Source organism: Myotis daubentonii, chromosome 16 (genome assembly GCF_963259705.1).
Source record: "Myotis daubentonii chromosome 16, mMyoDau2.1, whole genome shotgun sequence".
NCBI classification, from domain to species: Eukaryota; Metazoa; Chordata; class Mammalia; order Chiroptera; family Vespertilionidae; genus Myotis; species Myotis daubentonii.
Window position 1 is genome coordinate 36,296,984 of NC_081855.1, and position 15,280 is coordinate 36,312,263.

At 36.9% G+C, this 15,280-nt stretch overlaps 1 protein-coding gene across 11 annotated transcripts in view; it reads right to left on the minus strand.

Annotated features, from left to right (window-relative positions):
• Window positions 1–15,280, minus strand: part of RPS6KB1 (ribosomal protein S6 kinase B1) — a 35,321-nt gene that overhangs the window by 15,733 nt on the left and 4,308 nt on the right. For 8 of the 11 annotated variants that reach the window (XR_009449210.1, XR_009449212.1, XR_009449211.1 and 5 more), the window contains exons 2-4: window positions 5,898–5,947; window positions 4,817–4,937; window positions 3,422–3,490 (exon numbers count right to left, since the gene is read on the minus strand). Coding sequence is in view for 8 of the 11 variants with exons in the window: in XM_059669789.1 (XP_059525772.1) it covers window positions 3,422–3,490; window positions 4,817–4,937; window positions 5,898–5,947 (240 nt within the window). In the remaining 3 variants the exon portion in view is untranslated. Of the gene's footprint in view, window positions 1–3,421; window positions 3,491–4,816; window positions 4,938–5,897; window positions 5,948–6,959; window positions 7,036–14,466; window positions 14,658–15,280 lie in introns of those variants that run through there. The other 3 variants (XM_059669793.1, XM_059669790.1, XM_059669794.1) reach the window with 3 other exon arrangements.

Here is a 15,280-nt window from a genome sequence, read left to right on the forward strand (position 1 = left end):
GCCTAAGCCATCAGTTGGACATCCCCCAAGGGCTCCTGGACTGTGAGAGGGCGCAGGCCGGGATGAAGGACACACACACACACACACACACACACACACACACACACACCCCGCCAAGTGCACAAATTTCGTGCACCGGGCCTTTAGTAAGAAAAAAATATATATATATGTCTGCTTATACCTGCAATTATAAAACATAACTAAGATAAACCAAAGCTAATGACAGTAGAAAGGTAGGAAAGGAAATGAGATATGCCTTGTGAGTAATGCCTTAATGGTTTTCTCATTCATATTTTTTCTGACCTAAATCAAATATTACTATGATTATAAAACGGAGATTATGAATTCTGAACCATGTTAATGTTTTATACATTCCAAAAATAAAATTAAATCAACAAGAATCATGGAGGGAAGTAAAAGTGAATACAACAGAAATACATATACTTAATCAAATGTTACATTAAAAAGCTTATCACATCTTCTCTCTTTCCCATTTTTTTAGGAAGGCAACCTAATTTTTGGTGGCCTTGTTTTGACAAGGGAAAAAAAAGCTTACCACAGTAGATAAAAAGGTATTTAAGTGATATGTATGTGTGTGTGTGTGTGTGTGTGTGTATAGCATAACAAAAATTGCAAAGAAATCTTTTTTTTCTTTTTCAATTACAGTTTACATTCAATATTATTTTGCATTACTTTCAAGTGTATAGCATAGTGGTTAGACAATCATACTTTACAAAGTATTCCTCTTGATATTTCCAGTACCCACCTGGCATCATACATAGTTATTACAGTTGGTCCAAAGGTTGTGGGTTATTGTTAAGCTGATTAACATAGTTATCACAATATTATTTATTATATAGTTCCTATGCTGTACTTAAGAAATCTTAAACCACATTTAGTGGGTTTGTAGTTGTTAGTAGTATTGGTATTCTCAAACTATTTGTATATATCATGCAACTGAGTAAATGAGTAAATTTATTAATACCATTAGGCATCTCACTATGGAAAAACGGAAATGTAAATATGGACTGAGGGCAGAAGAACCCTATGAAATTGGACTGGAATTAGGGATATCAATATGAAGCCATGATTTAAAACAATTAACCAATGTCATCCCAATAAATTCAATATCCTCGGGTAAGGATTAATAAAAACAAACAAAAATCAGAAGGAAGAAACTCAAAGTCATCTTACCTAGAGATTTAGGAATTAAAACCCTGGGCTTAACCCTAGCAACCTCTTCTCTTACATTATTTTTCCTGTGAGCTTTCATGCACACCAAGAAAAGACTGGGACAGTATCTGGTTCTCTAGCTAGGGTTGGGGAAAGGAAAACCCTGAAAGTGGGAAGGAGTGGTAGCTAAGTGAAAGGGGAGGCAAGCAAGCTGTCTTAGATGCCTGGGCCCAAAAAGGAAGCCTGACATTTAGCAGTAATTAAGTCTATGGATTTCCCAATACACCACACCCACCCACCAACAGTGGGGGGAAAAAACACCTCTTCTTTTCATTACAGATACCAGTGCCAGAAACATACCTCACTCAAGATATAATTATGACTAATTATGGTCAGCCCTGATTACCAGGCATGAATAAGCAACATGTCAAAAGGAATGAATTACTCTAAGAATTTTGACCAGGATTTCTTTTAACATTCCTAGAACAAGTATTATTATACTGTCTTTAATTCTACACCTAATATGGTTTACAGATTTTTAAAAAATCATTAATCTCAAATTATTTCAATGGGAAAGCCAGACAGCAGATTAATCCTGACTTGCTAATGTAGAAACTGATGTTTAGAATACCTAAATTGCTTCTTTAAAAAAATCACCAATTCTATGTGGCCATAGTATGTTCCTCAGCTTTTAAGTTAAGAAGTTATTTATACCTTAAGTGAAAATCAAGAAGGTAGAAACCAAAGCATTAAAAACACTGTAATTGCCCTGGCCAGTTTTGCTCAGTGGATAGAGCATTGGCCCACAAACTGAAAGGTCCAGGTTCGATTCCAGTCAAGGGCACATATCTCGGTTGCAGGCTTGATCCCCGGCCCTTGTAGGAGACAACCAATTAATGTGTATCTCTCATCATCGATGTTTCTCTCTCTCTCCCTCTCCCTTCTTCTCTGAAATCAATTAAAAAAAAACAACAAAAAACTATACTTTTTTCAAAAAATAATTTTAATTATCTTTTAATAGTTTTCTACTAACCCTTGTTTTAAGACAGTGTGATCTTTTCAGAAATTAATCCCAAACAAAAAGAACAAGAAATGAAACACACATAATCCCTCTTCAATAAAACTAGGAAACGTAAGTAACTCTTACACCTCAAAAAAAAGGTAGATAGGGAATAAAGCAATAGTACATGATTTGTAGAGTATATCAAACCTAAATGCCTGCCAAAGAGGAATAACTCAAAATAAGTTCATTCCATCAACAGAAACCTAGCAGGGTTCAAAAATTAGAGGCAAAAATAAAAAGAAGGGGGGGAAAAAATCAGTCATCCAAGACTGCAGCAGGCAGAAGGTGGAGGACTAAAAACAGGGAGATTATCTGAAAGTCTGTGTAAGGAACAGAGATACACCAACAAGGTTCCCATCCCCACACTAACCAGCCAGGAAACTACTCACTCAGAGGTGTACTTTCCAGAAAAAAATAGAGTGAAGGGTCAGTAAGACTGGAGTGCTAAAGTAAAAATTACTTCAGTGCAAGTCTTAGTGTGAAAAAGTGCGATCTCCATCTCCTCTCTCTCATCTAGTTCCAGAATGCTTTTTGTAGACGAAAAAATATAGGATCTTTCTCAGTACCAACTGATCCATACCAATGGATCTACAGATACTGATATTGGAAGATATAGGACCCAGGAAACAAAGAATCCAACACTGAAGGAGTCAAGAGAATTCCAAGAATTATGGTAAAGGAAAAGCCCAATAATGACAATTATGCCTAAAAGTGATAGATTATCTAATAAGCGTGACCACAGAATATTGGCCTCAAAGATGTTTTACAGAGTTGTTGAAAGGTATGAGAATACAATAGTAGATTCAATGAAAGTGAAGCAAAATGAGAGGGCAGGGCAAAGGGAGGATGGGGTTAAAAAAAAAAGAGTAAAACAGGAAGTCTGTACTATACATAATTCTAAAATGGATGCATTAAGTGATAACAGGATATGCTAAATTACTTAGAAATATGGAGACCAGAACAAAGAGATAAAAGAGTTACCTCAGAGGAGAATTGAAAGAGCTCTCCTTTCTACCCTCACCAAATAGAAAGAAAATAGTTATAATAATAATCAAACATATCTCACATTCTAAGAGGACTTAAAATTGTGTAAGAAATATTTACTGACTGAGAATTTTAGACCAAAATGTGGATTTTATAGTAATTAAGAATATAGTCTGGGGGAAAGAGGAGGGAAGGTATCACCTTTTTAAGCACCTTCATGGCAAATATTTTTCCAGTATTTGCTCCTGTGACTTTTCGTACTTGAAAAACCTGTATAAAAAATAAAAGTGTTTGGGTGTTATTAAAGGCTAAACTATGCTAGCCACATTTCCTTAATTCCCATTTATAAGAAAAAAAAATGATACAGTAGTTTATATCCTTATAAAAACTAGTATCAAGAAGGTCTGTGCAAAAATGAGGTGCTAAAAGAGCAGACTATATTAAAGATTTAGTAGTGAAATCTGTTCCACAACATGGGACCTTCCTATTTGGTCTGCTGACATCTGGTGGCAAAGTTGGGCAATGATCACCTAATGATGAGCCCTCCATGTTTATACATAAAATACAAGTTTGCTTAAAAAGCTATAATCAGGGTTCCCACAAGCATAATACCAAACTTAAAAAATTATAAAATATTTCATAAAGTTCTTCCAAGAATGTCACTGCTCTTGCTTCACATAAAACTATTTAATAATAGTTGACAGGAATTACTGTTTACCTATCCCTTAAAATAGCTAGCTGTAAAACATTTTCATGCAACAGCTAAAATATGTGAGATTCAAAGTGCATGCGTTACATATTTAAGATGATTAGAACATATTAGAATGTGTCCTTAAACCTAAGAATATAATATACAAAGTCATGCTTTGCAAAAATTAACTCAACACAATAGCATAATTAGTTCTCAAGCTTTGATAGAGAATGGCTAGGTATAAACTGCCTTGGGCAGAACACACAAAGATGAAGTCTTAAATTAGAAAGCCTTGAGCAAAACCTAAGAAGTTCTGTTCATTTTTCTTCTCCCTTCTTATATACTTCAACTTCTCTAACTCTTGCTCTAGATCGGGGTGGGGACCATCCAGCCTACAGACCATATATGATCTGGCCCTCCAAGGCATCAGGGATGAGTTAATTAAATGTTTGGCCAAAAATAGCAGGATAATTTTAAGTTGATAATTTTGTATGGCCCACAAAGGGTGTTATAAATATCCACATGGCCCTTGGCAGATACTACAAGAAAACCAATTCAGATTAACAGACAACAGTAACAGATATTGTACCAAGGCCTCTTGAAAGTAAGGAGTGATTTGTTTATTTTTCAAGAGAATACCTACAGAGTACCATTTAAAACCAAAGGAAGAAATGAATCCTCTAATAGATTTTGCTTGGCATAATTGTCTATTTCAATTACGTGCCATGCTTTTACATGTGTGTTGGTAGGAAAACTACTGTACATCCCTCAAATAATACAGGGTTAAGTGATTATATCCTTTGTTGATAGCTAGCAAACAAAGACTGAAGAGGACTGCTGAAAAGAGGGTATAAAAAAATCAACCCAAGACAGACAACACCTCTCATTTCAAAAACACTTCCTACCTTTCCATAGCCCCCTTTACCAAGTACCCGAAGTAGCTCAAAACATTCTGGTCTGATTTTTTCTGGCCCTCTGTTCACACTAGTTTCTGAGATTTCAAATTTCTCACAATGTTCCATGCCACTGGGGAGAAAAGCAAAACCAAAAGAAAATTTGCAAAAAGTTAAGTTACTTTCAGCATATTGTTAGAAAGAGGAGAAAGAGAAATGTAACCCAATTTAGTAAAAGGGAAAAATACATGATAGTAAATTTAGTATCTGTGTTCTAAACAAACATGATTCAATGACATGGTAGGTCAAGATTAGGGTGGCTTGATAAATTGCTTAGTTATCTGCTTGTTTACAAAATGTGCTGGCAAGTATTTTCACAAGCATCAAGTACCCCCAAACTAAGATAAATTAGAACAAGTTTATCAAACTGACAAAAGAAAAAAGTCTTCCAGTTATTCAAATTTAGTTCATTCAAAATGTCTATTAAGGTCAGGCATTATCCAACCTCAATTGGCAGCTTCAGCAGAAAACCTGAGAACTTTCTAAAAATAACAATTAGTTCAAGTCTTTAGGCTACATAAATTCTTGCTAATACACTATAGCTACACATCCTTCCATATCTGCTATGAACATGATTTAAAGACTCCTCAGTTTCCCCTCAACCCAAGGGTTAGGGTACAGAGCAGATTAACCACCATGCCACTCCCCTAATGGAGTGTGCCTAAAAAGACTTTAGATTGCACAAATCTAGTTTGAATGGTGTATTACAAGCAAAACAAGAACCATTTGACTTTTGGTGGCATTTCTCATAATTTTATTTTTCAGTAAGAAAAGGTGTTTCTTTATATTAAACTCAGACTCACATTCAATATACACTGAATCTGAATGATTATCTTTTTCTCAAAATCCATACATAATCTCAAAACCCTGGATATGTTACAATACTAATGCCAAACTCAATAAACTAAGTCTGCATATATATGACTAGATATTTAAGAACAGTTCACTGGAATCACATGATGGCTATGAACTAGAGCTGATAAACCTACTTGTAAGAAAGACAGAACAATGAAATATTTTGATATAAACTTACAGTTCATATGGTCCAACTCCCCCATGGTCCATGCTTTCATTTAACTGACCCTGAAAAATATGTTAAAGTTTTAAAGATAAATCATCTCATACACATAAAATAAAAATATGTAATGCTTCACCCCATTACTGAAGGAGAATAAATTAAATAACCTGACTAAAAATTCTCTATACTGTAATGGCAAATGTGGTCAAGATTAGGGTGGCTTAATAAATTGCTCACTTACCTACTTATTTACATAAAATTCTCTCAACTTTAATGACAAATGATAGACAAAATAAAGTACACAAAAAATATTGGTAATTTAAATGACAACTAAGATACAGATGCTACTCATCAATAATCTAAAAATAAAACCAGGGGATTTTTCCTTCAAAAATTACATATATTTTGTGGAGCCCGAGCTGGTTTGGCTCAGTGGATAGAGTGTAGGGCTAGGGACTGAACGGTCCCGGATTCAATTCCAGTCAGGGCACATGCCAGGGTTGCAGGCTTGATCCCAAGTGGGGGGCATGCAGGAGGCAGCAGATCAATGATTCTCTCACATGACTGATGTTTCTATCTCTCCCTCTTCCTTCCATTCTAAGTCTGAGTTACTAAGTCCAATATTTTATACAAAGTGCTATTCTGATACTCAAGACTAAGATAATTCTATGAGACAATACCTCTGTAATTACAACCTAACTAAGCCTAAGGTAACCACAGCCAGGTAAAGATACTGCAGTGTACAATGTGGCTGATCAAATCAAAATAATTAAACACTCTCAAATTTTTAGCAGTCATGGTTGCCAAACATTTATTCTGATAATGGTATAAATAAATGCAAATTTTAATTAACCTTCTATACACTAGCAATGAATGATTCAAAAATAAAATTAAGGTACCTCCATTCACAATAGCATCAAAAGAATAAAGTATTTAAAATTTAACAAAATAAGTATAAGACTTGTACACTGGATAACTATAAAATATTACTGAAAGAAATTTTAAAAAGACTTAAATCAAAAGACATTCCATGTTCACGGATCAGATGGCTTAATATTGTTAAGATGGCAATAATACCCAAATTGGCCTATGGATTCAACTCAATCTTATCCAAATCCTAGGTTCCTTTCTTGCAGAAATTGACAAGCTGATCCTAAAATGCACACAAAAAAAGCAAGGTAACCAAAACGGGCAAAACAATTTTGAAAAAGGAAAACAAAGTTGGAGGACTGACACTTCCTGATTTCAAAATGTACTACAAAGCAGCAGCAATCAAGACAATATGGTACTGGCATATCACAGACATACAGATCAATTAAATAAAACTGAGAGCCCAGAAATAATTCCCTACATTCATGGTCAACTGATTTTTTACAGAGATGCCAAGAAAATTCAATGGGGAAAAAAGCAGTCTTTCAATAAATGATGCTGGGACAATTGGATAACCACAAGCAAAAGTTACTTTTGACCCCTATTCCACATGATACACCAAAATTAACTCAAAATAGATCACAGACCTAAATGTAAGAGCTAAAACTATAAAATTCTTAGAAGAAACCTAGGAGGAATTAATTTTCATGATCTTTGGGTAGATAATGATTTCTTAAAGACACATCTCCAAAAGAATGAATAATTAAAGAAAAAAATAAATAAAATACTTATTCAAAATTTAAAGCTCTTGTACTTCAAAAAGATACTATCAAGAAAGTGATGCTGAAACCGGTTTGGCTCAGTGGATAGAGCGTCGGCCTGCGGACTGAAAGGTCCTAGGTTCGATTCCGGTCAAGGGCATGTACCTTGGTTGCGGGCACATCCCCAGTAGGAGATGTGCAGGAGGCGGCTGATCAATGTTTCTCTCTCATCGATGTTTCTAACTCTCTATCTCTCTCCCTTCCTCTCTGTAAAAAATCAATAAAATATATTTTAAAAAAAAGAAAGAAAGAAAAGAAAAGAAAGAAAGTGAAGCCCTGGCTGGTATGGCTCAGTTGGCTGAGCATCATCCTGTGTAGGAGTCACCAGATTCCTGGTTAGGGCACATGCCCAGGTTGCAGTCCTAATCTTCAGTAGGGGGAGTGCAGGAGGCAACCAGTAGGTGTTTTTCACACCCATGTCTGTCTGTCTGTCTGTCTGTCTCTCTCTCTCTCTCTCTCTCATCAATAAAAACACAGTTTAAGCGGGGGGGGGGGGGGGGGGGGGCGGTGAGAAAAAGAAAACACCCCAATGAATAAGAATATATAAAGACCTTCCACAACTCAATACTAAAAAAAAAAGATAATGCAATTTTTTAAATTGGGTTGGGATCTGAATAGGTATTTCTCCAAAGAAGATATAAAAATGGCCAGTAAGCACATAAAAAGATGTTCAACATCATTAGCCATTATAAAAATGCCAACCATTAAACCACACTGAGGTACTAATTCATATCCACTAATTAAAAAGACAGAAAAATATTATGCTAAGCAAAATAAGCCAGTCAGAGAAAGACAAGTATCATATGATCTCACTCATATGTGGAATCTAATGAACAAAATAAACTGATGAACAAAATAGATCCAGAGACATGGAAGCGTGGAATAGACTGACAAATGTGAGAGGGAAGGGTGGAGAGGGAGGACAAGAAGAGATTAACCAAAGAACTTCTTTGCATATATGTACAATCCATGGACATAGACAATATTTGGTGGACTTGGGGAGGGTGGGTACAGGGTGGATGAGGTCAATGGGGGGAAAGAGGAGGAAATATGTAATACTATAAAATATAAAGATAATTTTTTTAAAAAATAACAAGTATGGCAAAAATGTAGATAAATTGGAACCCTCATACATTGCTGGCAAGTATGTAAAATCATACAACCACTTTGGAAAACAGTTAAGCAGTTTCTTCAAAAATTAAACATAGAGCTACCATATGATCCAGCAGAACTACCCCAATTATCTACTCAAGAGAAATGAAAATATATATTCCACAAAGACTTGGGCACAAATGTTCACAGGAGCATTATTCACAATAGCCAAAAATTGGAAACAACTCAAATGAACATCAATTGGTAAAATTAAAAAATAAAATGTGGCCGAAACCGGTTTGGCTCAGTGGATAGAGCGTCGGCCTGCGGACTGAAGGGTCCCAGGTTCGATTCCGGTCAAGGGCATGTGCCTGGGTTGCGGGCACATCCCCAGTAGGAGATGTGCAGGAGGCAGCTGATCGATGTTTCTCTCTCATCGATGTTTCTAACTCTCTATCTCTCTCCCTTCCTCTCTGTAAAAAATCAATAAAATATATTAAAAAAAAATAATAATAATAAAAAAAAAATAAAATGTGGTTGATCCATGTAACAGAATACTATTTGGCCTAAAAAGGAGTAAAGTACTGATACATGCTACTACATAGATGATCCTCAAAACATGTTAAATGAAAAAAAAGCCAGACACAAAAGGTCATGATTCCATTTATGTGGAATACATAGAAAAGGCAAATTTACAGAAATGGAAAGTAGACTAGTGGTTGCCTTACAATAAGGGTGGCAATGAGGAGTGACTGTAAATACGCCCAAAGTTTCTGTTTAGGGTGACAGAAATGTTCTAAAACTAAATTGTGGTGATAGTTGTACAACTCTATAAATACACTAAAAGTAACTGAATTGTAAGAATAAAAACTTGACAGCAGAAATTCAGTTATATTAATGTCAAAAATATAGCTTTAAAATGAGTACTCTTGAATATAGTCTGATTATGAATTCTTTCAATTTACACTAAAGGATATTGTTTAATTAAAAATAGGCTCTATATTGCCCTAACCGGTTTGGCTCAGTGGATAGAGTGTCGGCCTGTGGACTGAAGGGTCCCAGGTTCGATTCCGGTCAAGGGCATGTACCTTGGTTGCGGGCACATCCACAGTAGGAGGTGTTCTCATCGATGTTTCTAACTCTCTATCCCTCTCCCTTCCTCTCTGTATAAAATCAATAAAATATATTTTTAAAAAATAGGCTCTATAAAATTAGAAGTTTTTAGCCCAGCCTGTGTTGCTTAGTGGTTAGGCGTTGACCCATGAACCAGGAGGTCATGGTTCAATTCCCAGTCAGGGCACATGCCTGGGTTGCTGGCTTGATCTCCAGTAGAGGGCATGCATGAGGCAGCCAATCAATGATTCTCTCTCATTGATGTTTCTCTGTCTCTCTTCTCCCTCTCCCTCTCCCTTCCTCTCTCTGAAAATCATTTTTAAAAATACTTAAAAATAATTAGAAGTTTTAATTGAAAATTTTAGGATAATTGAAAAATTATTTAAGTGAACACATCTCCCTTCAAAGGCACCTGTACACCAAGCATGTTAAACTCGCGGTCCACACTGAATATTTTTGCGGCCCAGCCAATATAACAGTATGTAAGAAACATTTTAATAAAAATTTCATAACTTAATTTTTCAATATCTTGTTATATATAATTATTAATAACGAACTACAAAGTTCGCTAATGACTGATTACTATAATTGTGTTGCATTCATTTCCCTTATGCACCTTACGCGCAGGTGCACCATTTCTCTCCACTAATGTTAGTAGTGAATATTTTAGCCGATTGCCACATCATTAGTCCTAGACTGACTTGTTTGGTGTGCACAACAGGAAATATTTCACTTTCTGAGAACAAGAAAAATAGGTTTGAGAAACCAACATGGCGGCGTAGGTAAACACCGGAAATTGCTGCCTCCCACAACAAATTCAAAAATACAACTAAAAGACAAAACGGACATCATCCAGAACTACAGGAAGGCTGGCTGAGTGGAAATTCTAGAACTAGAAGGAAAGAGAAAAGCACACTGAGACTCAGAGGAGCTGCGGAGGTGGAGTGCAGAGGTACAGAGGCGCACGCGGCAAGGGCTGGTGACAGGACGCGGCTGTCTTTTTGAATCGGGAGGGAGTCACAAGCCCCCGACTGCTCTGAACTCCAGTTACAGGAAGTCTCTGGGGACCCGGACTCATGTGGGGAGAGACTGGACGGTCTGGCAGCGGCAGAACTCAGAACTTGAGGGCGGCTTTCTCTCGGAGGTGCTTGCAGCAATTACCAGGACACTGAGATGCGGGGCCCCTTAGGGCAGGGCTGAGGATCAGCCATAGCTGCTTGCTCTGCCCTGTTGATCCCCTGAGACCCCGCCCCACCCAAACTGCAGCAGAGGCTTTTGCATATGAATGACCTGGCCCTTTGCAATCTAAAATTACCTAAAAAACTGCAGCTGGGCCAGACAGACCCAGAACTTCCAAAAGAAGGCCCAAGGCCCCACAGCAGCTTGCATTGCTTCACAGCTGGGCCTCATTTGGGCACCTCCAAACCCCAAACAAGGAAGGGGAATCTGCAGATCTCTCCATAGCTCCTGCTGGGTAGCCTCAGGCAGAGGCTAAATTAGCACCTCCTTAGATCAAGAGCCAGTGTACCCAGTGGTCAGAGTGGGACCATCCAATTACAACTCCTCAGATCTATAAGGGACACACTCAGGGGGCAGACTCAGTGAGCACCAAAGCCCCACTGAAGCAAGTCTTGCCCCATAAGGGTGTCTTCAGCACAGAAGTTCTCCCACTGTAGACACAGCTGATTCTCACAGCCAATTGGCCTGGAGGTCAATTCTTCCCAGTGATACCTACAACAACCAAGGCTTAACTACAACAAGACTGTGCACAAAGCTCACAAAGGGATGCACCAAGAGTGTCCACCTCAGGTAATAGGGGAGGCTGAGACCCTGGGCCCTATAGGACACCTAGCACACAAAGCCACTCTATCAACACAGGGAATCAGCCAAAATGCGGAGACAAAGAAACAGGATACAAATGACAGAAATGGAGGAAAGCAAATGACTGGATATAGAGTTCAAAACCACACTTTTAAGGTTTTTCAAGAACTTTCTAGAAACAGCCGATAAATTTAGTAAGACCCTCAAAAAGTCTGGTGAGACCGCCAATAAATGTAGTGAGATCCTCAAGAAATCTAGTGAGACCCTCGAGGTTATGAAAAAGGACCAACTAGAAATTAAGCATACACTGACTGAAGTAAAGGATATTATGCAGAGTTCCAACAGCAGACTAGAGGATTGCAAGAATCAAGTCAAAGATATGAAACACGAAGAAACAAAAAACACCCAACCGGAAAAGCAAAATGAAAAAAGAATCCGAAAATACGAAGATAGTGTAAGGAGCCTTTGGGACAGCTTCAAGCGTACCAACATCAGAATTATAGTGGTGCCAGAAGATGAGAGAGAGCAAGATATTGAAAACCTATTTGAAGAAATAATGGCAGAAAACTTCCCTTACCTGGTGAAAGAAATAGACTTACAAGTCCAGGAAGCGCAGAGAACCCCAAACAAAAGGAATCCAAAGAGGACCACACCAAGACACATCATAATTAAAATGCCAAGAGCAAAAGACAAAGAGAGAATCTTAAAAGCAGCAAGAGAAAGAAACTCAGTTACCTACAAGGGAGTACCCATAAGATTGTCAGCTGATTTCTCAACAGAAACTTTGCAGGCCAGAAGGGAGTGGCAAGAAATATTCAAAGTGATGAATGCCAAGAACCTACAACCAAGATTACTTTATCCAGCAAAGCTATCATTCAGAATTGAGGGTCAGATAAAGAGCTTCACAGATAAGGAAAAGCTAAAGGAGTTCATCACCACCAAACCAGTATTATATGAAATGCTGAAAGGTATCCTTTAAGAAGAGGAAGAAGAAGAAAAAGGTAAATATACAAATTATGAACAACAAATACACATCTATCAACAAGTGAATCTAAAAATCAAGTGAATAAATAATCTGATGAACAGAATAAACCAGTGATTATAATAGAATCAGGGGCATAGAAAGGGAGTGGACTGACTATTCTTGAGGGGGAAAGGGGTGAGGGGGATGCGGGAAGAGACTGGACAAAAATCGTGCACCTATGGATGAGGACAGTGGGGGGGGGGTGAGGGTGGGGGGGGGAATGGGAACTGGGTGGAGGGGAGCTATGGGGGGAAAAAGAGGAACAAATGTAATAATCTGAACAATAAAGATTTAATTTAAAAAAAAGAAAAAGAAAAATAGGTTTATTTGCATTACACTTATTAATTTGTACAGTTATTCAGTGTCTGGTAAGTTAATGTTCAAGAAAAAAAAAAATATATATATATATATATATATCGCCCTAACCGGTTTGGCTCAGTGGATAGAGCGTTGGCCTGCAGACTGAAAGGTCCCAGGTTCGATTCCGGTCAAGGGCATGTACCTTGGTTGAAGGCACATCTCCAGTAGGAGGAGTGCAGGAGGCAGGTGATCGGTGTTTCTCTCTCATTGATGTTTCTAACTCTCTATCCCTCTCCCTTCCTCTCTGTAAAAAATCAATAAAATATATTTTAAAAAAAAGAAAAAAAAGAAAAAAAAGAAAAAAAATATTAATTTTTATTAAAATGTTCTATTATTTTGTTAACGATTACTCATTTATTTTAGCCCTTTGTATTCAACATGTTTGTATTGAAATAAACATACGTTTATATGAAAATTGAAACTTTTGTTTTTTTGTGGCCCACATAAACTTAAACCGTGTTTATTTGGCCTGTGTTAGCCTTTGAGTTTGACATGCTTGCCATACACAGTCAAGATACACAAAGAAAACTGATAGTATTTTTACACAATGAATGCCAAAATGCCCAAAACAACACAAGTTTTTAGTCATAACTCGCTCATGGTGTGAACAAGTCAAGATGACATCTAACACCTAAGATGTATGTTTCATGATTAGACTGAAGCACATGGATGGGGCAACACCAAGAAAAAAATATTCTTGCAGTTTCAAGTTAATACAGTTTCGGGGAGGGTGGGGGTAGGCGCTGGCTATGGCTCAAAGTTTTTTTTTGTTTCTGTAGTTTCATATTATCACCTATAATGGCATCACTTTAAAGACAAAAGACTAATTTCTCTCAGCTACAGTAAAACTGATTATATAATGTTTTCTTTAATGTTAGTTTTTACTTAATTCTAAATTAAAGACCACAAAGTAGTTAACACTGAACCATGACTTAGAAGCTACTTAGAAATATATGCCCCATGGCTGTGTTTCATTTCCGGAGCTGGCCAGACCTGTATTACCACTTGCGTCTGTGCTTATAACTTCCTACCGTTACCTTCTGGAGCAGAAGCATCAAACTAACATTATATAACACATACTGACAACTCTCTTTCACAGGAATCTCTTTATTCAAGTATTTTTTTCTGTTGCCTTAAGCTTTCTGATTCAATCAATGCTTTTTGTGTGTGCCACTATGACTGACAAAATAGAATCGTGAGCATCTAAGGTACTATACGAGATACACTATTTCAAACTAGCCCACCAAGGTGATTAAAACTTTGGAGTTTTAAATTAAATTTGCATATAAATTCAATATCCTTCAAGTCCCAATGAAAAAGAGCAGTTTACAAAAATTTAAGTAAATTGTTATAAAATCAGTAAAATATTCTTAATCCAAATATTCATTAAATCATTTATCTACTTGCTTGGCTGTTCACAGATATCTCCTTACAAATAATATTCAGTAATTCAGATGAATTGGGAAAAAGGGTTAAACTTTACCCAGAATCTTAGGCTATTTAAAAATGGGTCCTGGCCAGGTAGCTCAGTTGGTTGGAGTGTCATTCCAGTATGCCAAGGTAGCAGGTTCAATGTCCCATCAGGGCACATTTAAGAGTCAACCAATGGATGCATAAATAAGTGAAACAACAAATCTCTCTCTCTTCAATCAATAAATAAATTTTAAAATGCTTTTGGGTAAATCCTAGAAGAAAACATAGGCAGTAAAATCTCGGGCATTTCTTGTAGTATGCCATTTTCTGATCTATCCCCTCAGGCAAAGGAAACAAAAGAAATGGGACTACATCAAACTAAAAAGCTTTCACACAGCAAAGGAAACCATCAACAAATGAAAAGACAACCCACTGAATGGGAGAACATATTCATAATGATACATCTGATTAGGGGTTAATATTCAAATTTTACAAAGAACTTATAAAACTCAACACCAAGAAAATAAACACTTCAATTAAAAAATGGGCAAAGGACCTAAGTAGATAGTTCTCCAAAAAGGACATACAGATGGTCAATAGACATATAAAAAGATGCTCAATGTCTCTAATCCTCAGAGAAATGTAAATTAAAACCACAGCTCAAATCTGTCAGAATGGCTACTACCAATAAATCAACAAACAATTGTTAGTGAGGATGTGGAGAAAAGGGAACCCTTGTGCACGGCTGGTGGATATGCACATCAATGCAACCATTGTGGAAAGCAGTATGGAGTTTCCTCAAAAATTAAAAATGACCCAGTGATTCCACTTCTGGGAATATATCAAAATACCAATTCAAAAGAATATATGCATCCCTATGTTCA